Source organism: Pararge aegeria, chromosome Z (genome assembly GCF_905163445.1).
Source record: "Pararge aegeria chromosome Z, ilParAegt1.1, whole genome shotgun sequence".
Classification (NCBI taxonomy): domain Eukaryota; kingdom Metazoa; phylum Arthropoda; class Insecta; order Lepidoptera; family Nymphalidae; genus Pararge; species Pararge aegeria.
Genome location: NC_053208.1, coordinates 5,807,729 through 5,834,442, shown reverse-complemented (window position 1 = coordinate 5,834,442; position 26,714 = coordinate 5,807,729). Strand labels below are relative to the sequence as shown.

At 37.1% G+C, this 26,714-nt stretch overlaps 1 protein-coding gene across 2 annotated transcripts; it reads left to right on the top strand.

Moving 5' to 3' along the window:
* The first annotated feature begins 908 nt into the window (after nt 1–908).
* On the top strand, nt 909–26,359 carry LOC120636543 (endoplasmic reticulum mannosyl-oligosaccharide 1,2-alpha-mannosidase). Of its 2 annotated transcripts, XM_039908070.1 has the most exons (12): nt 909–1,143; nt 4,780–4,974; nt 8,514–8,648; nt 12,492–12,597; nt 15,216–15,401; nt 16,430–16,578; nt 18,921–19,109; nt 21,671–21,858; nt 22,663–22,771; nt 23,860–24,039; nt 24,319–24,459; nt 25,442–26,359. In XM_039908070.1, the coding sequence occupies exons 2-12, from the start codon at nt 4,828–4,830 to the stop codon at nt 25,655–25,657; spliced, it is 1,746 nt and encodes a 581-aa protein (XP_039764004.1). In that variant the 5' UTR covers nt 909–1,143; nt 4,780–4,827; the 3' UTR covers nt 25,658–26,359. The 2 variants fall into 2 exon arrangements, with proteins under 2 accessions (XP_039764004.1, XP_039764005.1); XM_039908071.1 differs by lacking the exons at nt 909–1,143; nt 4,780–4,974 and adding an exon at nt 6,018–6,113.
* Nucleotides 26,360–26,714: the final 355 nt, after the last annotated feature.

The following is a 26,714-nucleotide window of genomic DNA, read 5'->3' as shown; positions in this document are numbered from 1 at the left end:
GTTTTTACTTTGACGATGGAAAGTTTAATACACGAAAATTACTTTTCGATTGCGAGCAACCATAATCTTGTACTAGTGCTACTGTAAGCTCCTGTTGTGTAATCATTTGAATGGTTTAATGGAATGTTGCGTGGCTGTATTGCGACATTTATCGTTTGTGATAGTAGTCATTGATGATATAATATTTCCTGTACTTTTGTATTAATAATTGGGTCTTGAGTTATTGAATCCTGCAGTTGCGGGTATCTATTTATCTAAATGTCTAAACGACATAATTAACGCTTTCTATCTGTCTGGTTTACCAACTATCCTGAGTTAGCCATCAAGTTAAATCTGATGAGTTTTCATTCTGTTATCACCATCTCACTATGTAACTTGTTATCACTGACATAGATAACTATAAAAGTTATATAAAAGTCAGAGCAGTCACAAAGCGATGTAGCTCGCGCAGTCAGCTGATACAAAGCGACGTGGTAAGAGTTTTTATAAGTCTCTGACATACACGAGATTCCACAACTTGGCCTCTGAACTCCAGAGCTCACCAGAAACACTCTGGGTGCAGCTTTGTATCAGTGAGGAGATAAACACTATGGCATCGCTTTTTATATGTTATCAAATTTAAGTAATCTTAAGGTATATTATCGCATATCCCGATTAATTAATTCGACTTTATGTTTATTATTCATTGTTCTTAGACTTCATGTGATTCAATGCCATACCTTATTGCCAATAGCAGCCAATAGATAGATTGTTTGCGAAACCATAGAAAATTTAAATGGTATGTCATTTTGATTGCTTATTGTACACCTTTTTTAATCTGTGCTCTCTATTTTATCTTTGCAATGCAATCTGCATTCTGCAATTTTCAATTCAACAATATGCGGTGAATATTCTTATCTATCTAAACCGATTCTGGATAAAACTATATTTAAATTAAAAATAAACTTTCAGTATAATCTCTTTTAAAAAATTGCTCGCTCTTTAACAGAGTTAGTAAGAAAACTATTCAAATTAAATTCAAATAAACAAAGTATCATCTTCAAAATGTACTCTCAGTGATATTGTGTACATACGTGGTGCGAATTACATTTCAACGAGTAAATAGCGATATTCTCCATGAAATAACCCGGTTTACTCAAAACAGTAAGTAACTTGTATGTTTTACATAAATTAGGGTAGTGCCATTTACCTACAAGTAAAACCCCTTAATGTCATAGGTCATCGAACTATCGATTTTCTTGCACCAACCCCAGGTAAGTGGATCAATAGGTTGCTAGGTTGCATTTCATTTTGGGTATTAAACTTCGTTAATAATTAATTAAGAGTTACGAAATAGTAAATTAAAATCCTTAATTAGCTGAACTTTTGGCTGCAATTGCTTCTTACTCAAGTATTATACATATAAAATATATTTAAATCTCGAATTCAGTCTATTAGTATCGAGTATAGACCAGCCCTAAATTTTGTAAAAGTGATAGAATAATAGAAAGATATTTTTTTTCACATTGTATGAGGATTTCATGCACATTGCAATATTCCTAATTTGATTTTGGACCTTAAATTAATCGGGTATAGATTATTTTTTCAAATGCAAGTTCCATCAATGGTTATCAAAATTACAGAGGTATAGAGCAGGCTTCGCCAAGTACAGCTTCTCTTAAAAACCCTATCAGTGGTTGACTGTAAAAGTTGTGGATTATCCCATAAGCAAATTAAGCTATTGCTTTATTTCATCATATCTGAGGGAGAATTATATACAGAACTACAATAATCTTTGCTAGCAAAAACAGGCAAGATTATTTACCTCCATCTGAATATTTGCATTTCAATAAGTTTAAAAAACTGCATGGTGTTTAGTTTTTATGGCTTTTAAGACAGTACTACTCTATAGAGGTTTAAGACAACCTTCCAGTGAGCAGTGATAATGTTTGTGGTCTTATAATTAGAAGGTCCTGGATCAATCTCTGTTGGGGACAATTTGGGATTTTTCTTTGTTCTGATCTTGTGGGCTCTAGGCTATAGCAGGGTGTCCGAACCTCTGCGCCGTAGAAAGTACAGAGGTGCACAGCGAGGTATTCCTTCTGTACTTCCAAAAAGTCAAGAGCAAAAATTTATGTTAGGTTTCGGGCAACAGTGAAATGGGCTTCTCCCACACTTTGAAAAATTGTGTGGAGATGACCAAGCTCTGCCATCCCACTGTGTGGGCAGTTTTATTTTTCTTAATTCTTTGTTAAAATTTAGTATTTATTATGGTTTTATTAGTTTCATAATAAATATGATTTATTTTTTGTACCTATCTGGCTAACTAACAAGTACCAGCAAGTAACAACATTGTGAAAATAGGTAATTTTCACAATGTAGACACAAAACTGTGACAAATTTTTTAACTATTTAGTGCGCCACTGGCTTAATAAGGCTTAGAACCCCTGGGCTATAGGCCATAGCTAGTTACCACTCTACCGACTCTTCTTTAGGTGCATGTCTAACTAGTCAAGGTTGGCCGTCAGTTTTTGATACTTCGCCTTCGCCATTCTTTTTTGATATTTCTCTCGCGAGGACAAACATCTGGGCGGCAGTCGCGATCCCAGTCCACTCTATAATGTTGCGCAACCAAGACTTCCTCTTGCGACTGATATTACTCTTTCCTCTTTCTACCTCTCGGTACTCTACCGATTACCAACAGAGAAATGTAGTCTATGAGTTAATACCCGCTTTACCGTCAGGTGATATTGTAGTCAGGGCTAATTTGTAATGGAATTAAGAATAAAAGAGTTTATAGAGAGCCTGGAGGCAAGGATTAGAGCATCAAGTAATGCAAATCTGACACTGACTGGTAAACAATGCACTGCTTAGAATTTTAAATAAAAAAGCCTGACAGGAGCTTGGTAGTTTTTGGTTTGTTAATTCGTCCGATACTCATTGCATTTAACATATATTTTGCTCTAAGTACTTGAGTTAGTGGAATCTAAAAAGTACAATAACAATTTTAATAATATTTTAATAATGGTAGGAGTGTTTAAGGAATCCTTAGTATGCATTGAAATGCACTATGGCACTAGTTGAGGAGATCGGCTGTAGACTTGATTGTTATGCATTACTCTCCATCCAATGTGTATTTTGTTTTCATACTTGGAAGAATAACTGTGTGTAAATGCTTATAGCTGTTAAAAGAGACTAGCCAACTGCATACTTAGTTGGTTATAGGGCTTAAATTAAAAAAGTATATTTTACTCATTGTTTTTGTATTAATATAGGTATGTTAATTGTTCATTAATTATTAACAAACTAAGGTACCTACATTGATTAAATACAGCCAAAACTCAGGTAAACATAGGTGAGCTTTAGTAGACAAAAAATTAAATAAAATAGACAAAAACAACAAAGGTACAATTAAATTTGTGTAACAAAGGCGGCCTTATCACTTATAGTGATTTCTTCCAGGCAACCATTATGAGGAATTGGCTCACATATGAATCCTTATAGCGGTGCGCAAAACTCTAAGAATATACATACAAATTAATAATTACAAAAATTACAAAAATAGTACATATATAAAATAAAATAAAATACTATATGGTAAAATAAATAATACTAAAACTATATATAATAATGTTATCGGTGAAGAAAGAAAGTCAATGTGGAATATAATAATCATACTTACAGTGTTAAATAATAATTCTTTAGACGAGTCTTAAAAATACTGTGTAATTTAGCGTAACAAATGTCACTTTAACTGCCTTGATAGTTAATGACTCATTGTAACAGTGCGTACGGCTGATTGGCACTTCCAGCTTATTGTCACTCTGATAACGGAGAGTAAGTGAAAGAATTGAAATAGCACCAAGAAATGTAAAGTGATCTTTAAGATAAGTCGGAGTATGTGGATGAAACAGAATAGTGTAAAGAAAACTTAAAATATGATAGTTTCGTCGGTGTCTAATAGTAAGCCATTGCAGTAAAATTCGGTGTTGAGTTATATGGTCAAACTTCCTAACCCAAACACAAATCTTATTATTAGGTTTTGAATTTGTTCAAGCTTGTTAAGTAACTGTTGTGACAGGTCTGAGTAACAAGAATCGGCATAGTCAAGGATTGGTAGGATGAGTGTGTGAGCAAGAGATATTTTAGTTTTAAGTGGCAGTAGATTTAGTTTAAGCATTGATTTAACCAATTTTTAATAAAATTTATCTGTATAGCAATGACTGTAGGGGCCTCCGCAAAATTTATTTATTAATCGTTTATAATGTATGTATAAAAGTAGATTTTCTCCTTTGTCTTGGAATATCAATGCTCTTCAGCATCTTGGGGTTATAGCACGGTATAAAAAGAAGTAGTTCATCTTTGATCTCATGGCAAATGCTGACAGTGCAGCTAGAAATCTTTTTTAGACTTTGGTATTACTACCTCAATTTTATAATAATAGTTATGTTTTGTATGGTACTAATTCTTTAATATTAACCGAGGATTGTTATCCATCATCATAAAAAATTTGCTGACAGAATCCTAGTTTCTGTAACAACACAACTTGATGTTTTAAAATAAAAAAAATGTACCATAAGTACATCCAGTCTATATTACTCAAGTAGAAGTAAACATTTCAGTTGAAATATGTTATATGTATTACACAGCAAGTCATTTGATCTTTCATGCTTTAGAAGCAAAAACGTACCTGTAAATATGGTATCCTTGTGTGTTTATGTACAGAATGGATACTAACAACATGTAGCTTTGTGGAAGTTTCTTGGACTCTAAATTATTTGAAATTATGCTTTATTGCAGCATCTAATATGGAATGGACTGTATGTCAAACAGTTTAAATCACTCAAGATGTACAGTTCTCAAGTGGACACCAAAATTGATCTCGGCAGTCAGTTGCCACCACCAAAAACAAGTAAACTAGAACAATGGATGAAAAGCAATGAAGACAAAGCCCTTCAATTGGAACAGTTTATATCACACAGAAAAATTATAAGAGTAAGTTACTATTCTATATTATGTCTGGCAATAGTATTTAATAATTGTATATAAAAACTTTAAACTTGTACGGCTTGTCTGCTGAAACAGTTTGCAGTACTACCATACTGCACTTTGTTATGTCCAACAAATAAACAAGTAAATTTTTTTAATCATTTGGTATCTAATTACTACAAAACAATGGTATACCAAATACTAAGTATTAGTCATTTGAATTCTCCTAATCTCGACGCACCAATATACACTGCGGGTGTACAATCCATGTCGAATTGTCGAAAAGGAGCTCTTGCGAAGTGAGACACATGCCCGAGTACCCTCAATATGGGCATCGCCTAAATCGAATACCTAAGGATTTAGGCGATTTCTATAGATAAAAACGTTTCAGCAACTCTCAGGTGATAACTACTGGTGTACGGTTGATGTTGGCTTTGGTTCGGCGTTACTTTGGGCAATTGCCTTGTTCGTTGTTAGTGAAAACTGGCATTAGTGACCCCAATGATTGCTCTGTCTATGGAATATTGTCTTTTGCCATTAAGAGAAAAGTCTTTTATGTAATAGGAGGGTATGTCATTTTGATAGTACCCGTGCCTGCACCCGTTAGGCTGCACCGATAACTTGGTTTTTTCTTGCGTGTGTGTTATTTTTTGCGTCACTTGAAGGTGTCAATTCACTATGGGATCCGATTGCAGGATTTTTTCTCTGTTTGCCAGGCAACGTGTGCCGTACCAGCCAATTAAATAAACAATTTTGTTTTTTGTAATTTTTATTTTCCCTGCCATACCAACCTAGGTTTTGTTACAACCCTGCACCATTTGATGAATTTCATTTTCTAGAGAGAATCAAATTACCTTTACATTTAGGTGCATTTATGTATCTACGTCAGTAGCTAAAGCGCAGTGTTTTTCACCCGTCAGCTTACATTTTGCATGCAGGGCAAAAAAATTATTCATATATACAAATATACGTATATGAATCATACATACTTGGCAGAGTGGCTATATGTACCTTCAGCAATAATGTAATCATTCAGTCTCAATACAGCATCCATGTCGGGAGGATATAGTTCACACAGTCGACAGCTTCGACATTTAAATAGTGTTAAAATGGAGGTGGAAATTTATTGCTTCTTGCCTATAATTGTAGGTATTGTTATATTTTTTAACTAGTATTAAATATTTTAGCATTGCAAGTACATATTTATTATTTGCTTCTCATATTTATTAACTAGCATTTACCCGCGATCTGGTGCGTCCAGATGTTCTGTTTTCCTGCTTCCCGCGGTATTAAGAAGTACCCATCTTACGTGCTAGCGATGGAACATTTGTACCGCGGGAATGTGAACAAATGTATGGGTAACTATACCACGCGCCACGCCGCTCCGGTGTTTTGGTGTTCATGCTGCCGTTGGTATGCTGGTCATACCATACACTTCCAATTAACATTTGTTTCAGTCACCAAGACGATTTGTGAGTTACCGAGAACTATCGCCCTGTACGAATGCCCCGTTGCCAACACGCGTTACTCCTTCCTACTTATCTAAAATTTTGACAAGCTCCCTGGCGCAACAGTGAGCGTCGCGAAGTAGGCGGTCCCGGATTCAATTCCTGCAGGGGCAATTTGAAAATTTATGATTTCTGAATTTTCTCTTTACCTTTAGGTGTACCACCCTACAGTACAGGTAAATACGTGCCGCTAAGCGATTTAGTGTTCCGGTGCGATTTCGCGTAGAAACCGATCAATGGTATATGTACTACCATAGTCCCTAACATGTTAGCCATTTTAGACTGCATCATCACTTACCACCAGATGAGATTGCATTTAAAAAAATTTTTAGAGTAAAAAAAAAATGGACCCTTGGAATTTGGTTCAGTTTTTCATACAATTAAAAGTACTACTCTTCTTGCCCTTATACCAATTTTATTTGGCGGCGGCCACTTGTGCTTATGCGCCAGGTCTTTCTGTCCAGGGTTTTCACGTCTCTCTCGACATTGTAACACCATGTGGCTGGGGTTCTACCTCTTCCTCGTGGTTTCGTTGTAATATTTAGGACTTTTTCACTGAGTACTTTCTATTTTTTTTATTCCACTCCTAGTTAGCCCTTTACTGACTTGACTTGACTGGACTTGACTTGACTTGATTTATACCCCCAATAGGCTTCTACGCTACATCGGACCGGAACCCCAAATCGCTTAGCGGCACGTCTTTGTCGGTAGGCTGGTAAGAAGCCTCGGCCATAGCCTCCCACCAGACGAGTCAGAGAAAATTCAGAAATTATAAATTCCCAAATTGCCCCTGAATCGAATCCGGGACCTCCTACCTCAATTAACAGCGCTCACCGTTGCGCGGTCGTTAAAAAGCCCTCACTTCTTTTCATGATATGGTTGTATCATCAAAGACGGTTCTCTTAATTTTTTCTGGCCCGGAGCTACTTTAAAAGTTTCCCTTATGCACTCAATTAAAACCAAAATCCACTGTCTACTTATCTATAAAAGTGGCTTGAATATAGGATCAATCCTTCCGAAGATTAGACTGAGCAAATAGATCAACAAAATATTTAAAAATTCCTATTAATGTCCCAGGGCCTATTAATGCCTTCGCTCTCACAAAGAAGAGCATAGACCCACCTCACTACGGCAATACGGGTTGGTAGGCTTTAACGATTATTTTCAGATATTTGTAATAAAAATCGTAAAGGATGGTTTAACGTGCTCGGGGCTGGACAACACTTGTTACCATACTTCGTGTCCTCCCGGTTCTTTAAGACAGCTATGCATTTTAAAATATGATTATGATTTATGCATTTTAAAATTTACTAGGAACTCAATATAATAATACGCTATAGACTGAACTAACTAACTAGATATAGCTAGATTGACGGCCGATTGGCGCAGTGGGCAGCGATACTGCTTTTGAGTCTAAGGCCGTTGGTTCGATTCCCACGAAAATATTTCTGTGATGAACATAAATGTTTAGTGTCTGGGCTTATCAATCAATCAATCAATCAAAAATACTTTATTGCACACAAGAAAAAAATAAAATAAAAGAGACAAAAACAACAAAGGTACAATTAAATTTGTGTAACAAATGCGGCCTTATCACTTATAGTGATTTCTTCCAGGCAACCATTATGAGGAATTGGCTCACATATGAATCCTTTTAGCAGTGCGCAATATATGCATATTACAAGTATATTTATATTTTTAGTTTAGGTATATTTTTCATAAAAATATTCATCAGTCATCTTAGTACCCATAACACAAGTTACGCTTACTTTGGGGCTATTTATTCTATTTATATCCAAGATATACAGTCAGGCAGACAGCAGAATGACATTAATAACTTAAGCATTTTAGGTTCTGTACCCGAAATGCATAGGTGCAATTTGTGTACGTAAAAGCATTATTCTCAGTTACAGGGTGTCTACGGACGTAAAAAATATCTTAATTTGTTATCATAAGTTGTCTTAATAATTTCTACCTTCAATACGTCGGTTTCAAATATAAAAGTGTATTGAATATAAATATTTTTTTTTGTTTCAGCGATGGAACCGGCTGTCACGGTTTCAGAGGTCACTAGTTTATGGCTTCATCGTCATAACGGTAACTGTTATTATGTTATTATACACTTCGCAGGGTGAGAACGCAGAAAGTAAAAATAAGAAAAAAATGGAACAGGTGAGTTTTTTGTTATATTAGTTAGCGGCAATTTCTTTCGCGTAGTATGTATTGGAAATCGAACACTCCTTGAAAAAGCAAGCTCGACTTCCGTTTGGCAACGTTTTCGACCAGCGTCTGGGCATTGTTAACCCATTAGAATTGTATATATATAAAATAAAATAAAAATAAATTACTCCGCAGAGCACAGGCCTCAGAATGAGAAGGGTGAAAGCCGTAGTCTATCTCCTGCAGATAAATTAGATTAGCACTCGAGATTAGGTTCCATGGACGAAGATTGCAATCGATTTGTAATGGTTTGGGATCAAAATTCAAAAATTCAAAATTCAAAATTCATTTCATGTAGGCCTAATATAAGCACTTTTGAAACGTCAAGTCTGTCTGTGTGTAGTGACTCTACCACCGGTTCGGAAGGCAGATTCTACCGAGAAGAAGCCGGCAAGAAACTCAGCAGTTGCTCTTTTCCAACATTAACAATTTACATTTTACATTTCAAAATTCATTTTTCTTCATCATTTTTCTTTCATCTTGTGAGAGATGAAAGCGGAGCCGGATGCTTCCAAGCAACCTTGTCATTAAGAAATTCATCAATTGTATAATAACCTCGCTGTAATAAATGTGTTTAAACACATTCTTTAAACTTATGCATTGGTAGGTCCAAAATTACCTTAGGAATCATATTATAAAAGCGTATACTCAGTCCCACAAATGACTTCTGCACCTTTCGCAAACGATCAGCACAACTGCTCGATTATCTTCGAGACTTTAACAGTTTAAAGAGAGGGCGGTACAACTAATAGATTAAACAGAAGGTCTCATTTGCGTCGTCGCCACCACCTGATAAAGTACGGGAACATGGAATATGAGAGATTAACCCCTGTTTATTATTACACATGTGTTATTTGGATATTATTTCCACATGTGCGCCAGTGCTCTGAGAGTTAATAAAGCTGTGGGAGAAGATAAATTTGTATCCTTTCCCCGGGGATATAATTGTCTCCTGCCCATGCTAGCCGTGCAGTGCATGGATCTCCTCCCCAATAAAGGAGTTAAGGCCTTAGTCCACCACGCTGGGCCAGTGCGGATTGGTGGACTCCACACAACTTTGAGAACATTATGGAGAACCCTCAGGAATGCGGGTTTCCTCACGATGTTTTCCTTTGCCGTTAAAGCAAGTGATAATTGCTTAGAACGCCCATAAATTATAAAAGATAAAAGTGCGTGCTGGGATTCGAACATGGCCCCCCGTAAGTGAAGTTGAGCTTCTAACCACTGGGCTATCACCGCAAGGCCCTGCAAATTTGGCATAGCGATAGTTAGCATCTCTGAGACTGTTCCCGAAAGAAATAAAAATAGCTTTGTTACGTAGTTATAAGCAAAAAACGGCTTGACAGCTAAACGATCTTGACAAAAATTTACATAGATATATCCGGTATCCTTGAGACATGGGGCACCTACTTGTTAGTCCAATCATATACATGAGTCCCGCAGGATTTACAATGAACGCGAATAAATTGCCTGAAAAAGTTGGAATACTATAAATAAATTTGAACGCATACGTGATTCAGGCGTCTGTCCAATTATAATAACATGAGCTGGTAAAATGTAATTCAAGCTACCTACTTATCGTAGCATAGGATGACCCGTTCTTGCAATACCCGATAGTAATAATTGAGTTTTATCTTTAAAGGGAAAAGCTTAGTTATCGTTTGTATTTACATTGTGTTATTAAAACTCAAATTGGTAGTTCAGATAAGCTACCAGTTTACTGGTATAAAAAATCAGTAATTAGGTAACTATTGCGAGTAGGTACGTACTACTGTTTTAGATAGATATAATGAGTTGTGACAGCGCTTACATTAAACACATATTATGTTTCGTTATTTTGAATCGAGTTTTTAAAACGGAACTGTTGTCTTTTTTTATGTGCGAACATAGGAATTACATAAATCTTTTCTATACAAGATTCATCGGATTCCGAAAATAAAAAGCATATAGACTCCGAAACGGCTGGACCGATTTCAATGAAACTTTCAGGGATTTCCGGATTGACAAGGCCAAGCCGGCAAGTAATCTTATAAAGTTTGGTGACGATCGGAGCACTCCTATTTTTGAACTGTTAAACTGTCGAATACAGCTTTTATTTACTACTAGCTATTGCCCGCGACTTCGTCTGCGTTTGATTTTGTTTTTCAAGTATTCAGTATCGCTAAACCTTAAATGAGGGGTTTGCTGCTGTCCGCTGATGAGTTCTGTCCTCTATCTCCAACCACATTCATCAGATCTAGACAAAGATTGGGCAAAATTAAACACATATTATAACATCTTTAGTATAAAATAATTATTTAAATCGGTTATAATTTGTCGTAGTTATGGTGTAAAATCGTCAAACACTTTCATCCCCTCTCCCAAAGGAACCGAGCTTAATGTCGGGATAAAAAGCATCCTATATTAATTCTTATTCCTTCAGAAATATGTGAAAAAAGTTTCATGATCGGTATAGTAGTTTTTGCGTGAAAGCGTAACAAACAAACTTACATTCACATTTATAATATTAGTAGGGATGATGATATTCTATTGTTGGGTGTACATGGGTGTAGATAATTGTCTTCACCCGTTCGAGAAGAGAATAGAAGAGAATGAATACGGAGAGAAATAAATGATTTAATATATTATGAGACTTAAATTAAAAATTTAATGATAAAGTAAGTCATTTAAGTAAGTTTATTGTTTAAATAAAATAAAGCAAAAACTAGCCCGGCGAAGTTCTTTATAAAAGTCCAACAGTCCAAGTCCAAGTTTGTCAAAATCCTGTTAAAATCGATTTAGCCTTTCCTAAAGACATTACAGCCGTGCTTGTAAATACAATACTAATATTGTTGTCTAAATTTAAGTTTCTATTTATAATGTCGTAATAAAGTATTTACTGAATTCACACTTAAGTATATACGGTAACGACTTGAAACAAAAGAAAAAACGGAAAAATGTTTTATCCGTTTGTCTGCTTGTATGTTCAGGCAAATCACCAAAACATTTTATGCGCGTTATATAAATAGATGCACGCAAGACACAAACTTTAACAACTAAGGACCCAGGTTAGACACCTCGGTTTGCCGTGCATATAAGTTCAGGGGTTCTCAACCTTAATAAGCTAACGCACACTTACAGGTTAAGAAATTCGGCGCGGCGCGGCGCCTGCTCTCTAACCTACCTCGTTAAAATATATACAGTAGTTTGTAGTTACTTTTTAGTTAGGCAGATAGGCGTAAAAAGTATAACATCCTCATTATGAAACTAATAAAACCATAATAAATAATAAATTATAACAAATCGTTCAATAAATAATTAAGACAAATAAAACTATCCAAACAATTGTATGGCTTAGCGTAGTGATCTCCACACATTTTTTCAAAGTGTGGGACAACTCGTGACATTTGACTTTTGACACTTGATTTATTTGAAGTACAGAAGAAGGGCCTCGAGGTGGACCTTTGTACTTTCTATGGCGCACAATTTGGGAACTAGTTGAATATATAAATACGGTTGTAAACCACTTTTACTTACTACTTAGACGGCTGATTGGCGCAGTTTATAGCGATCCTGCTCCCTCAGTCCAAGGCCGTGGGTTCGATTCTCACAACAAGAAAATTTTCGTGTGATGTACATGAAAGTTTTTTATTTTCAAGAACATGAAGTATTTATGTTTAGTACTAATAAAAAATATAAATCAATCATCTTAGTACCCATAACCCAAGCTACGCTTACTTTGGGGCTAGATGGCGAGGTGTGAATTGTCGTAATATATTTATTTATATTTAAATTTATACTCATCTTACTTTCCAGGATTCATCAAACAATTCATCTCTAGTCATGGAGGCGGCGGTCAACGCGGCGCTAATCAAAAAGATTGTATCCGATACCGAGATTATTGAGAGACCTATATTTACTGGTATGAAAACTTTTCTATGTTTACTTTATAGTCAGAACGAACTCTAGCTGTAATTTTGCATTTAGTTTTAAGTTTTTAGTTAAGTTAAGTTTCCGAAACATGTAGATTAAAGATCTGCTTAACTTAGGTTTAATTAGTTTAATCTTTTTAATTTGATCTTTTTAATAAAATGGGATTTTTTTAGACTTCAAGTTACCTGCAAATCTCACCGGTAATAGCGCCTCAATGGTAGCGGGCTAACCCGTTTGGGAGTATGGTCATCATCATCAAATCAACCGATAGACGTCCACTGCTGGACATTGGTCTTTTGTAGGGAGTTCCAAATGCCACGGTTTTGTGCCGCTTGAATCCAGCGGCTACCTGCGACGCGCCTAATATCGTCCGTCCACCTCGTCGGGGGTCGACCAACGCTGCGTTTACCAGTACGGGGCTGCGTATTCCAGCACCTTGGGACCCCAACGTCCATCCCTCCTCCGAGTTACGTGCCCCGCCCATTGCCACATCAGCTTCGCGACTCGTTGAGCTATGTCGGTAACTCTGGTTCTTCTACGGATCTCCACATTTCTGATTTTATCACGTAGAGATACTCCGAGCATAGCTCTCTCCATCGCCCGCTGAGTGACTCTGAGCCTTCTTATGAGGCCCATAGTTAGCGACCATGTTTCGGAGCCATAGGTCATCACTGGCAACACGCACTGTTCGAAGACTTTAGTCTTCAGGCACTGAGGGATTTTGGACGAAAAGATGTCACGAAGCTTCCCGAACGCTGCCCATCCGAGTTGGATTCGGCGGTTCACCTCCTTCTCGAAATTGGACCTACCTAACGGGATCGTGTGTCCTAGGTATACGTATTCGTCGACAATTTCGAGTGCAGTGCTCTCAACGATTACTGGTTGAAGCGGAACATGAGCATTAGACATAACCTTCGTCTTGCTCATGTTCATTTTTAGGCCAACCTGTTGAGAAACTCTGCTGAGGTCACTGAGCATCGTATTAAGGTCTCCCAGAGTCTCTGCCATTATGACTACATCGTCGGCAAACCGAAGTTGAGTGATGTACTCGCCGTTAATGTTGATGCCAAGTCCGTTCCAATCCAAAAGCTTAAAGACGTCCTCCAACGCAGCGGTAAATAGTTCGGGGAGATAACATCTCCCTGTCGTACACCTCGCTGCAATCGGATTGGTCTCGTAGTCTGATCCTGTATACGAACTAACATAGTGGCGTTTTTGTACAAACACTGCAACACTTGGATATACCGGTAGTCCATTCGGTATCTCTGCAGTGACCTTAACACAACCCAAGTTTCCACCGAATCAAAGGCTTTTTCATAGTCCACAAACGCTAAGCAAAGTGGCCGGTTATACTCTTCAGTCTTCTGTATAACCTGCTGCAGCGTATGAATGTGGTCTATGGTACTAAAGCCTTTACGGAAACCGGCTTGTTCGGGAGGCTGGAAGTCGTCAAACCTACGAGCGAGACGATTCGTAATTACTCTCGAAAACAGCTTGTAGACATGACTCAGCAGTGAGATGGGTCTGCAATTCTTCAGCAAAGTATTATCACCTTTTTTGAAGAATACCACCACACTCCTGTGCCATGCCTCTGGCGTTGTGCCTTGGTGAATAACGGAATCAAACAATCGCTGAAGGACTTTTAGTATCGGTTTTCCACTTGTTTTCAGGAGTTCTGCTGTTATTCCGTCCTCACCCGGCGCCTTGCCATTCTTAAGCTGTTTGAGAGCCACACTAATCTCGTACAGGCTGACGTCCGGAATATCTTCGGTATAATGTCGAGTTAATTTGGCTCTAGGATCCTTGGCCAAATTCTCAACAGGCGTCTGTACTGTGGTGTACAACTGTCCATAAAAGCTCTCAACCTCACCCAAGATCTCGGGTTTGGAAGAGATAAGACTACCATTGATGGTCTTCAGTCGCATCAGCTGGCTTTGTCCGATACACAGATCTCTAGCGAATACTTTAGAGCCTCGGTTTTGCTCAATGGCATAGTATGCATGGCATGGTAGTTACAATAAACCCATACTCTAGCCCTACCCTGCACGGCTAGCATGGGCAGGAGACAATTATATCCCCGGGGAGAGGATACAAATTTATCTTCTCCCACAGCTGTAGCAACTCTCAGAGCACTGGCGCACGTAAATAATATCCAAGTAATACATATGTAATATTAAACGGGGGTAAACTTCTCCTTTTCCCTTTTCCCGTTCTTTAGCAGGTTGACACGTGAACTCTGAATATCCCTTGTCATTGGGTATGCACAGGGTATGGAGATGATTTAAAATGGAGAAAACATCCAGAACGAGTTATAAAAAACTTAAGAGTAGGCATTGTAATATTTATAATATAAATCGTAATGGAGATTTTCTTCATTTTATTTATATCATCTGCATACACTGTGCATACCCTTTATGCACCATTGTTCCTTGTTGGGGGATAGAATCGGGTGATATAATTTGTTGTCTCCTGCCTCTCCTAGCCCTGCTAATCGGTTTCTTCGCGAGAGCGCATGCGCTAAATCGCCTAGCGGCACGTCTTTGTCACTAGGGTGTTAACTAGTCGCAGCCGAACCCTCCCGCCAGACAAAATCGTTGTGTTTTACAGGACCAAGCAATGCCCGTCAGTTCGCTGTAGTGGAGTCTTTCAAGCACGCGTGGAAGGGTTATAAGGAACACGCATGGGGTCACGACAACCTTAAACCGGTTTCCGGGATGGCGTACGATTGGTTCTCTCTTGGGCTGACGATTGTTGACGGATTGGACACGGCGTACATAATGGGACTTAATGATGGTAATTTTTTTTTTAAAAACTCTCACACGCTATGGTTTATAGTTTGCACCTACTCTTTATGTGACGGCCGATTGGCGCAGTGGGCAGCGACCCTGCTGTCTGAGTTCAAGGCCGTGGGTTCGATTCCCACAACTGGAAAAGTGTTTGTGTGATGAACATGAATGTTTTTCAGTGTCCGGGTGTTTATATGTATATTATAAGTATTTATGTATATTATTCATAAAAATATTCATCAGTCATCTTAGTACACATAACACAAGCTACGCTTACTTTGGGGCTAGATGGCGATGTGTGTGTTGTCGCAGTATAATTATTTATTTATCGAATTTAAGTAGGTCTTACTTTGCTGTATTCGCACAGAGAGTTGTCCCACCGCGCCTCATAACACAGATCCTCTTAAATACAGCTTAAATAATATAAAATATCTGTTAAAAATATTCATCAGTCATCTTAGTACACATAACACAAGCTACGCTTACTTTGGGGCTAGATGGCGATGTGTGTGTTGTCGCAGTATAATTATTTATTTATCGAATTTAAGTAGGTCTTACTTTGCTGTATTCGCACAGAGAGTTGCCCCACCGCGCCTCATAACACAGATCCTCTTAAATACAGCTTAAATAATATAAAATATCTGTCGCACACTGTTTGTGACTTTAGGTAATAGGCTTCTATAGCACAGAGCTCTTAATTTCTGAAACTTTTTTTTTTTTGGCCAGTGAAAATGTCCAAAATGATTAGAGTCCTGTTTCCTCAGTCTCCCATCAGAGCAGAAAGGAAGTTCAGAAATTATATATATTTAATATATATTTCGGCTGCCAGGAATAGAAACGGATTATCCCATTTAATAACACAGCTCTCTCTACTGCGTTAGGACTACTCTCTCTACGAGTTGTCAATAATACAATCACAAAAAGAAAGCGAAAAAAATAAAATCAATGTACAGAACAATATATCATAGTTTAGTGATACTTTGAGACTATTCAATAACAGGTCTATTAAATAGTATGCTACATAACTTCTTTCAGAATACGAGGAAGGCAAACAATGGATAAAAACTGATTTGGTATTCACAAAGAACAAAGATGTCAACTTCTTCGAGGTCACGATTCGCGTTCTTGGAGCACTTTTGACGAATTATCATTTCTCGCAGGACTCAATGTTCCTTGAAAAGGCTGTAAGTAAACTTTCTATTACTTTTTAGTAATTATTATTTTTTCATTTTTTTAAGCTAGAAATGAATTATTAGATTACTGTAAACACACCTGTATCCTATTGTCATTTATAGGAAAATGGGAAACTTTTAAGGTAAAATTAAAGCAAATGAAATGCATGATGGAAAAAAAGTTTTTATGGTAAATGAATTTTCGCTATTAAATATTAATTAAAGTTTATCAAAAATAAATTAAATTACTGACATTGAAAGTTTGGACTATGGTTAATAATATTATGGCATTAAAATATTTTGTAATTTACTTTATAATTTGAACGTTTATTAATTAATTGCGACATTAATTTTATTTTTCTTATTAGTTATTTTTTATTATTAATTGAATATAAATTACATAAAATCCACGAGTGTCATTGCAGATTACCCTAGTTTTGTATAATCATTTAGTTCAATTTAATTCTTGCATATTATTAAATTAGTTGAGTGTTTAGGAGTCACAAACTAAATACCAAATTCTAGCAAATAAAAAAAAAACATTGTTACAATGTTAGTTAAATTAAAACTAATCACCTTCATCATCATCATCATCATCATTAAATCAACCCATCACCGGCCCACTGTAGGGCACGGGTCTCACGGGCAGGTGAGAAGTCTTGAGGCCACAGTCCTCCACTCTGGCCCACTGGTGGACTCCACACGCCTTGGCGAACATTATGGAGAACTCTGAGGCATGCACGTTTCCGCAGGTTTCCCTTGACCGTTGAAGCCAGTGACATTCTTATTGCTTAAAACGCACATAACTTAGAAAAGCTAGTAGTGCGTGCTGGGATTCTAACCCTGCCTCCAGAAACTAAAGCCGAAGTCCTAACCACTGAGCTATCACCACTACAGTTACATGTTATATATATATTTTTTTATCCGTGTACTGCGAACTTTAGTAGCCTGGAAAAGTTTTTTTTTTTAATAAATAAATATACTACAACAATACACACATCGCAATCTAGACCCAAAGTAAGCGTAGCTTGCGTTATGGGTACCAAGATGTCTGTTGCATATTTTTATGAATATTATACTTAAATACTTATAATATACAGATAAACACCCAGACACTGAAAAACATTCATGTTCATCACACAAACATTTTCCTGTTGTGGGAATCGAACCCACGGCCTTGACTCAGAGAGCAGGCTCGCTGCCCACTGCGCCAATCTGCCGTCGAGTTTATTATCTGTGATAAGGTCGCCCTCTGTCTATTTGCTCCCTCTAAGGGAATATAACGGAGTATCGCCACAGAGTCCTTTGTGCCAAAACCTCCAGTTGCGAAAAACCTGTCCGGCCAGTTCAGTCCAGCAGTGGAATGTTATAGGCAGCGGCAGCGAACGAAACAAAATCAGTCGCCCTTTTTAAACAAATTGTCGCTCGAAATGGGTAACAATCAGTCTATATACACGCACTATAAATTAAATCGCAAAATACATGATTGGTTCTACGTTATGTCATGCAGCACGGACCAGCCGTGATTGGCCGGTAGTTAATCTGTCAGCATTGTGATTAGCAAACTGAACGCATGTTTGGCACACTTTATAAGCCACACCCACCGAGGCTATGTTTTCGTTGGAGGCAGTGGCGTGCACAGGGTTTTCGACTATTGTAGGCATAAAGCTAGTAGTTAGCATGAAATGACAAAATTCCTCCTCCCAGACGAGTTATAGAAGCATTTTAGGATATGCATAGCTTTTTAACGACAAGGCTGCTTGGAAGCAGGCACCACTCGCATCTCTCACAAAATAGAAAATATTTAAAGATTGTAAATTGTAAAGTGATGTTGAAAAAAAGAAATCTGCTGAGTTTCTTCCCGGTTTTCCTGCTGGAATCCAAGCGAACTGGTGATTGAGTCACAACAAACAGACTGAGTTTCAAAAGTGCTTATATTTGGCCTACTTGAAATAATTGAATTTTGTGGATTTAAGAAGTGCACGTCACTAGATAGGGGCCATTATTGCGTAGTAATTACGCTTTTGTGTTCTTTTCTTTCGCTGGTTACAGGCATTCATTGAATAAGTTAATTATTATCATTTATAATAATAATAACAATTTAATTTTTATTTGGTATCTATGACCCATCTACATATTACATAACAGAATAATTAAAAACTAAACTAAGTCCAGGCAGCCCTACTTGGAGTTTAATAAAAAGCTTGTAAATCAGAGAGTCGTACTCGTATTTATTTATGAACATTTTTTTTTAATTTTCAACAGTGTTAATTATAAAAGATAAACAAAAAAATTATAATTTATAAAAACGAAAACAAAAACAGTTTTATAATTATTGTTATTATTCTTTACAGAAAGACCTTGGCGAACGTCTCATGCCAGCCTTCTCGTCACCATCCGGTATACCGTACTCGGACGTGAACCTGGGTACCCGTTCCGCTCACTCTCCCGAATGGTCCCACTACAGTACCACAGCAGAGGTCACCACTGTGCAGCTGGAGTTTAGAGAGCTTTCTAGAGCAACGGAAAACACCGTGTTTGAGGTGCGTTCTGTAAAATCTTTGCATAGTATAAAACATAGTCACTCACGCTGTTTGTACGCTTGGATCTTTAAAATTACGCAACGGATTTTAATGCAGCTTTCAGAAATAGAGTGATTCAAGATAAAGGTGTATATTTCGTAAACATGCATATTGTAGCAGAGAAAAGCAAAGGAATACAAATACATGTAATGTGATGTCGTAACAAATATATTTTTTCAAGTTTAGTTCGTCTCGCATACAGGAAACAAGTATCGTTTATGCAAGTTTAGTACGTCTCGTATACAGGAAGCAAGTGTCGTTTATGCAAGTTTAGTACATTTCGTATACAGGAAGCAAGTGTCGTTTATGCAAGTTTAGTACATTTTGTATACAGGAAGCAAGTGTCGTTTATGCAAGTTTCGTTCGTCTCGTATACAAACTAGCGTTTAAGCAAGTTTAGTACGTCTCGTACATAGGAAGCTAGTCTCCTTTATGCAAGTTTGGTACGTCTCGTATGAAGGTCGCAAGTGTCGTTTATGCAAGTTTCGTACGTCTCGTACATAGAAAGCAAGTGTACTTTATGCAAGTTTCGTACATCTCGTACATAAGAGGTAAGTGTTGTTTATGCAAGTTTGGTACGTCTCGTATACAGGAAGCAAGTGTCGTTTATGCAAGTTTAGTACGTTTTGTATACAGGAATCAAGTGTCTTTTATGCAAGTTTAGTACGTTTTGTATACAGAAAGCAAGTGTCGTTTATGTAAGTTTAGTACGTCTCGTACATAGGAAGCAAGTGTCTTTTATGCAAGTTTAGGACGTTTTGTATACAGAAAGCAAGTATCGTTTATGCAAGTTTAGTTGGTCTCGTATACAGGAAGCAAGTGTCGTTTATGCAAGTTTAGTACGTTTTGTATACAGGAAGGAAGTGTCTTTTATGCAAGTTTAGTACGTTTTCTATACAGGAAGCAGGTGTCTTTTATGCAAGTTTAGTACGTTTTGTATACAGAAAGCAAGTGTCGTTTATGTAAGTTTAGTTGGTCTCGTATACAGGAAACAAGTGTCGTTAAAGCAAGTTTAGTACATTTCGTATACAGGAAGCAAGTGTCGTTTATGCAAGTTTCGTACGTCTCGTACATAGAAAGCAAGTGTCCTTTATGCAAGTTTCGTACATCTCGTACATAAGAGGTAAGTGTTGTTTATGCAAGTTTGGCACGTCTCGTATACAGGAAGCAAGTGTCGTTTATGCAAGTTTAGTACGTTTTGTATACAGGAATCAAGTGTCTTTTATTCAAGTTTAGTACGTTTTGTATACAGGAATCAAGTGTCTTTTATGCAAGTTTAGTACGTTTTGTATACAGAAAGCAAGTGTCGTTTATGTAAGTTTAGTACGTCTCGTACATAGGAAGCAAGTGTCTTTTATGCAAGTTTAGGACGTTTTGTATACAGAAAGCAAGTGTCGTTTATGCAAGTTTAGTTGGTCTCGTATACAGGAAGCAAGTGTCCGTTTATGCAAATTTAGTTGGTCTCGTATACAGGAAGCAAGTGTCGTTAAAGCAAGTTTAGTACATTTCGTATACAGGAAGCAAGTGTCGTTTATGAAAGTTTCGTTCGTCTCGTATACAAACTAGCGTTTAAGCAAGTTTATTACGTCTCGTACATAGGAAGCTAGTCTCCTTTATGCAAGTTTGGTACGTCTCGTATGAAGGTCGCAAGTGTCGTTTATGCAAGTTTCGTACGTCTCGTACATAAGAGGTAAGTGTTGTTTATGCAAGTTTGGTACGTCTCGTATACAGGAAGCAAGTGTCGTTTATGCAAGTTTTGTACGTTTTGTATACAGGAAGCAAGTGTTGTTTATGCAAGTTTGGTACGTCTCGTATACAGGAAGCAAGTGTCGTTTATGCAAGTTTAGTACGTTTTGTATACAGGAAGCAAGTGTCGTTTATGCAAGTTTAGTACATCTCGTATACAGAAAGTGTCGTTTATGCAAGTTTTGTATATCTCGTACATAGGAAGCAAGTGCCTTTTATGCAAGTTTCGTTCGTCTCGTATACAGGAAGCAAACTATCGTTTAAGCAAGTTTAGTACTTCTGGTACAGAGGAAGCAAGTGTCTTTTATGCAAGTTTAGTACGTTTTGTATACAGAAAGCAAGTGTCGTTTATGCAAGTTAAGTACGTCTCGTATAAAGGTCGCAAGTGTCGTTTATGCATGTTTAATATGTCTCATATACAGTAAGGACTATTATGTTACCTCGTGATAATATAGCTTCTTTTCGCTTCTTTTAGTAAGATAATTTTTAAAATCAGTCCAGTAGTTTCGGAGCCTTCTCACAAGGAAACAAACAATATTTTTCCACTTTATAATATTAGTATAGATACACAGTATGTGAAGGGTATTCGACTTTATCAAAAATATTACTTGCGCTGGTGTAATCTTTAAAGATTTTCTATCGTTGATGTACACGTCACACACACACACACACACACACACACACAAACACACACACACACACACACTCACACTCACACTCACACCTTTTCTTTTATAAAATCCAGTTTATTTTATAGCTGTACTCTACTTCTACAGGAAGCCGCCGCAGCGGTTTCGGACAAGATACACCAACTGCCGAAACGTAATGGCCTAGTGCCAATATTCATAAACCCTAACACGGGTACCTTCCTACAACATGCCACCATAACCCTGGGAGCTAGGGGTGACAGCTACTACGAGTATCTGTTGAAGCAGTGGATTCAAACCGGCAAGACTATTAACTAGTGAGTATTTATGAAGTTGTAATTCTTCGATTTGAAGAGCGGTGTCGAGTGGGCCGAGCTCGAATCCTAGCACGCACCTCTGACTTTTCTAAGTTTAAAAAAAACAAATAACACTTGCTCCAACGGTGAACCCCCGAGAGTTCACCACCAGAAGCTGGTAATATATATATTCACACTCAGGCACTGAAAACTATTATGTTCATCAAAACTTTCAAGTCCCAATTCTGAAGTCATGTTCATTAGAACTTGAAAGCCCCAATTCTGAAGTCAAGTTCATCGGAATAGAAAGTTTTTCAGTACCTGAGTGTCAATACACTCGCCCGCACTTCTGCCCGCGACTTTGTCTGCGTGGACTTCCGAATTGAATTCTTAATCTCACCACGAGAACTATTTGAGAGATCGCTATAGAAAGTACAGGTGCTTTTAGGTTAGGTGTAGCTGACATGCATATAAAATGTCAAAACTCTGCACGCGGCTGAGCTCGTTAATTTTCAATTTGCCTTCGGGTACTACCTAAGGAATCGGGATAAAAGGTAGCCTATGTTCTTTTGGCAAAGGCTACATGCATGCCAAATTTCATCCAAATCCGTTCAGCCGTTTTTGCGTTATTGACTAACAAACATCCACACACTGACATTTATAATATTAGTAGAATAACTAGTTATGAATAATATAAAAATAATCATCAGTTATCTTAGTACCCATAACACATAACACAAGCTACGCTTGCTTTGGGGCTTCGCTAGATAGCGATGTGTGTATTGTCGTAGTACATTTTTTTTATTTATCCAAAATTCGTTTCAGTTTATTGGACGACTACCTGGCTGCTATTGAAGGCGTAAAGGATTATTTGGCAAAGCGCTCGTCGCCTAACAAACGTTTGTTTATCGGCGAATTCTCCACCGGATCTGAGGTAAGACTTCTTTGGGACATTATTTTACAGATGCAGACAGCCGGTTGGCGCAGTGGGCAGCGACCCTTCTTTATGCGACCAAGGCCGTGGGTTCGATTCCCACAACACGTTTATCTGCATATTATAAGTATTTATTTGTATTATATTCATAAAAATATTGAATACACTTTTATTGTACACCAAAGAAAAAAGTAGTTACAGAGATATAAAAAGATAGCAAGAGAGTACAATTTGGTGGCCTTATCGCTACATAGCGATTTCTTCCAGGCAACCAATGGTGTCAATGGAAAAGATATAGAAAAGAGGTAGGTGGTGCAATAAATAAGATTTAAAATTATACAAATATATAAATAAAATATATATATAAAAATATTCATCAGCTATCTTAGTACTCGTAACACAAGCTACGCTTACTTTGGGGCTAGATGGCGGTGTGTGTATTGTCTTAGTGTATTTATTTATAGTTATGCCAAATGCAATTATAATCGTTAATATAATTTAATCATATTAGTTTTTTTTTGTATGGTGGGAGGAATCTGCAGTCTCTAGTTATGACTCTACCTACAAAGACTTGCTGCCAAGTAATTTAGCGATCCGGTACTATGAGTTAAATAATACTGCCGTACCCCTATCAGGTCAGACCTTAGCCATATAAGCCCGCTTCCGTCACATTTCGTAATAAATTAGCTTTAAGAATATAATTTCTATGAACTACTGTGTACTTTTTTTTATTTTTTATTCAATTTTTTGAAAATATAAGATTGTTCGGTTAGATGTTTTTCCCTATATTTATCCTGTATTTTTGTATAGAAGTCGCAAAAGAAAAAAAAATTGATTATTTATAATCACTAGTCAAATTGAATTATTTGAATCTATTGTATCGTTATCGAAACGATATCAAGCTAATTGCTGGGAACCGCTGGAAACAGGTGGCCAAGGAGTATGGATTTTGGAACTCCCTACAAAATACCTATCTTTTGTCTGGTGGAAGGCTTCGGCCGTTGCTAGTTACCACCCTACCGGCAAAGGCGAGCCGAGCCCAATATTTAATTCTACCGGACATTTAGAACATTAATCTATATTTCCAGACGTTCAATCCAAAAATGGACCATCTGACTTGTTTCTTACCTGGCACATTGGCATTAGGGCATGCCAATGGTCTACCGGATTGGCACATGATTTTGGCTGAAGAACTGATCTACACTTGTTATCTGACCTACGCGGCTCATCCTACCTTCTTGGCACCGGAGATAACGCATTTCAATATGGTAAGACTACTTTTCTTCCTATAACAAAAGCATGTACTTTAAATCGAAGTTAATCTTAATATCAGTTCTTTTGACGGCCGATTGGCGCAGTTTGCAGCGACCCTGCTTTCCGAGCCCAAGGCCGTGGATTCGATTCCCAATACTGGAAAATGTTTGTGTGATGAGCGTGTATATTTTTCAGTGGCTTTATATGTATTTTCTAAGTATTTATGTATATAATTCATAGATGACATATATGACATATCACTACTGTTTAACAATAGTACAAAAATGTTACAGGCAAGTGCGACAGAAGATATGTACACAAAGGCGGCGGACGCCCACAGTTTACTGAGACCGGAGTTCGTTGAGAGTCTGTGGTACATGTACCAGATCACTGGCAACAACACGTATCAAGAGTGGGGATGGCAGATCTACCAGGTAATCAAAAAATACATATTTCTATACAAATACTATCGCGTTGCTCTACTGCTAATAAAATTAATTGACTATGAAAAAAACACCCGAATGATGTGCTAACTGTTGACTATTTCATTAACAATTTTATAAATTTAAAATGCGTATAAAAATTTTCGGAACCGACAGGATTTGAACCTGTAACTCTCTGGCAATCGTGGACTGAGCGCTTTCTCCAAATAAGCTACGGCTCTCCTACCGTCGATGCCGAAATTAGTATAGCCTTTCACATGTCTTATAGCCACTGTAGCGTCATCTAGTAGGAAATATACAATGTGTAACTGAATTACGAAATAATGTTTAAGGATGCATACGTATGTTTCATAAGGAATCACCCTGTATACAAATTAAATGAAAAGAATCATATTTATATAAGTGTTTACTTATGACAACCCTATTGAAGTTAAAATACCGACACGCGCACAGTACCTGCGCGCGTAGCGTACCTAACAAAGTGACAGGAGTCACATGGTTTTAATTTTGCATGTGATCTTAGGGTTGTATCTGATGTCTTTCAGTAAAAATATAAGTTTCAATTTATGCATTGGTAGCCCCTAAATTACTTTACAGATCATATGCAAATGATTTGTAAATTATTACATGTTCACCGAAAGTTCGCCCGTATACAACTTATGATAAGTTTACCAGTGGAACTTTCTTCCGCTATTGTACACAATATACCCCGACCGACGGCGTTGACAAACCCGCCTGCCTTCCTCAAAAATTTGGCTATCAAGTGCAAAAGAGACTGACAAATAAACTTTCTTCCCCTATTGTTATAATTCATCCTCTATTTAAACAAAGTATATAGACTGTCCACCAATCCGCACTGGGCCAGCGTGGTGGACTACAGCCTTAACCCCTTCTCATTGCGGGAGGAAATCCTGGGGCCTGTAATGGTTTGATATGACTACGATGATGGAAATACTGTTTTACTAATTTTCAGGGACTGGAGCGATACGCCAAAGTGGACAACGGCTACACATCGCTTAATAACGTGAAATCCGAGAAACCAATACCACGCGACATGATGGAGTCATTCTTCCTGTCGGAGACCCTCAAGTACCTCTACCTACTTTTCGCCGATGACAGATTTATAGTCGACCTCAGTAAATATGTGGTAAATTCCGAAGCACACCCTCTGCCTATACACAAGAATTAATAAACTTATACATAAGTCATTACGTCCTGAAGCACGGAACTACAAGTTTAAGCTAATATTACAGGAATCTATATATATATATATATATTTTTTTTTTAACTAAAATAATTGATTTTGAAGGAATTTAAAGTAGGAAAGCATCGTCTATAAGCAGAGCAAGTGCGTGCAAGGAACATGTGCTGTAAGTGCCGCCATGTGTCCTTTGACATGAGGCGCAGTTGTAAGCCATGTGCCATGCCTCGTGTGCCATGAATTACACCAAAATTCAAAATTCAACATTCATTTATTTTAAGTAGGGCGATTTTATAAGCACTCTTGAAACGTCAAGTCAGTCTGTTTGTAGTGACTCTACCACCGGAACCGGACTCTACCAAATTCATGAAATTCTTAAAGAAACTCGTCATAAAAGAGATTAGAGATAATTTCTTTGTTGTGAGAAAATACATGCAATCGTTTCCTGTCAACATTTGCTGATGATCCCATTAAATGTTTGCCTACAATTCTTAAATTCTTCGTGCAAGAAAATGGTCTCTAAATGGATCTTTTTACTGTCAGCTTGAGCGTTAATGTTTTTTTAAACATTATACTAAAATGGTCATTCAAAGCTCATTTCTTAAAATTTATGAACTGGACATTGTGATATGTAAACGAAGAGTAAATCTTTATTCTTTGAAAATAATTTTATTTTTAAAATGTATTGCATTTCGAAATTTTATTCAAACGCTCTGTACAAATTCTTAAGATTTGTAAATAATTTTTACTGTTTTACTTTTTTTATATTATCTTACATATAATTCGCATAAAATCATACAGTTTACCAAAATCTATAAACAATAAGTGAAAATTATAAAATTATAAGTTTTCTATATAACTTACTCTAACACATTTAAATAATAATTATTATAAATCTATTTCATAATAATCTAAAGTAAATCAAAGTAACAAAAAAAGTCTGAACTCTTGATATTATAGAACTTTTACAAACACACGCTTTTTGAAAAAAAAAACTAGTATCAATATTACCAATTATAAAAAGCTTCTATTTGAGTGCTACAAC

What these genes read in the sequence shown, in the direction of transcription:
- LOC120636543 (XM_039908070.1), top strand. Translation starts at nt 4,828, where the DNA reads ATGTACAGTTCTCAAGTGGACACCAAAATTGATCTCGGCAGTCAGTTG. An exon ending in CATAATGGGACTTAATGATG is followed by an intron (nt 15,402 to 16,429) that starts GTAATTTTTTTT and finishes AACTTCTTTCAG; the next exon opens with AATACGAGGAAGGCAAACAA. An exon ending in CAATGTTCCTTGAAAAGGCT is followed by an intron (nt 16,579 to 18,920) that starts GTAAGTAAACTT and finishes TATTCTTTACAG; the next exon opens with AAAGACCTTGGCGAACGTCT.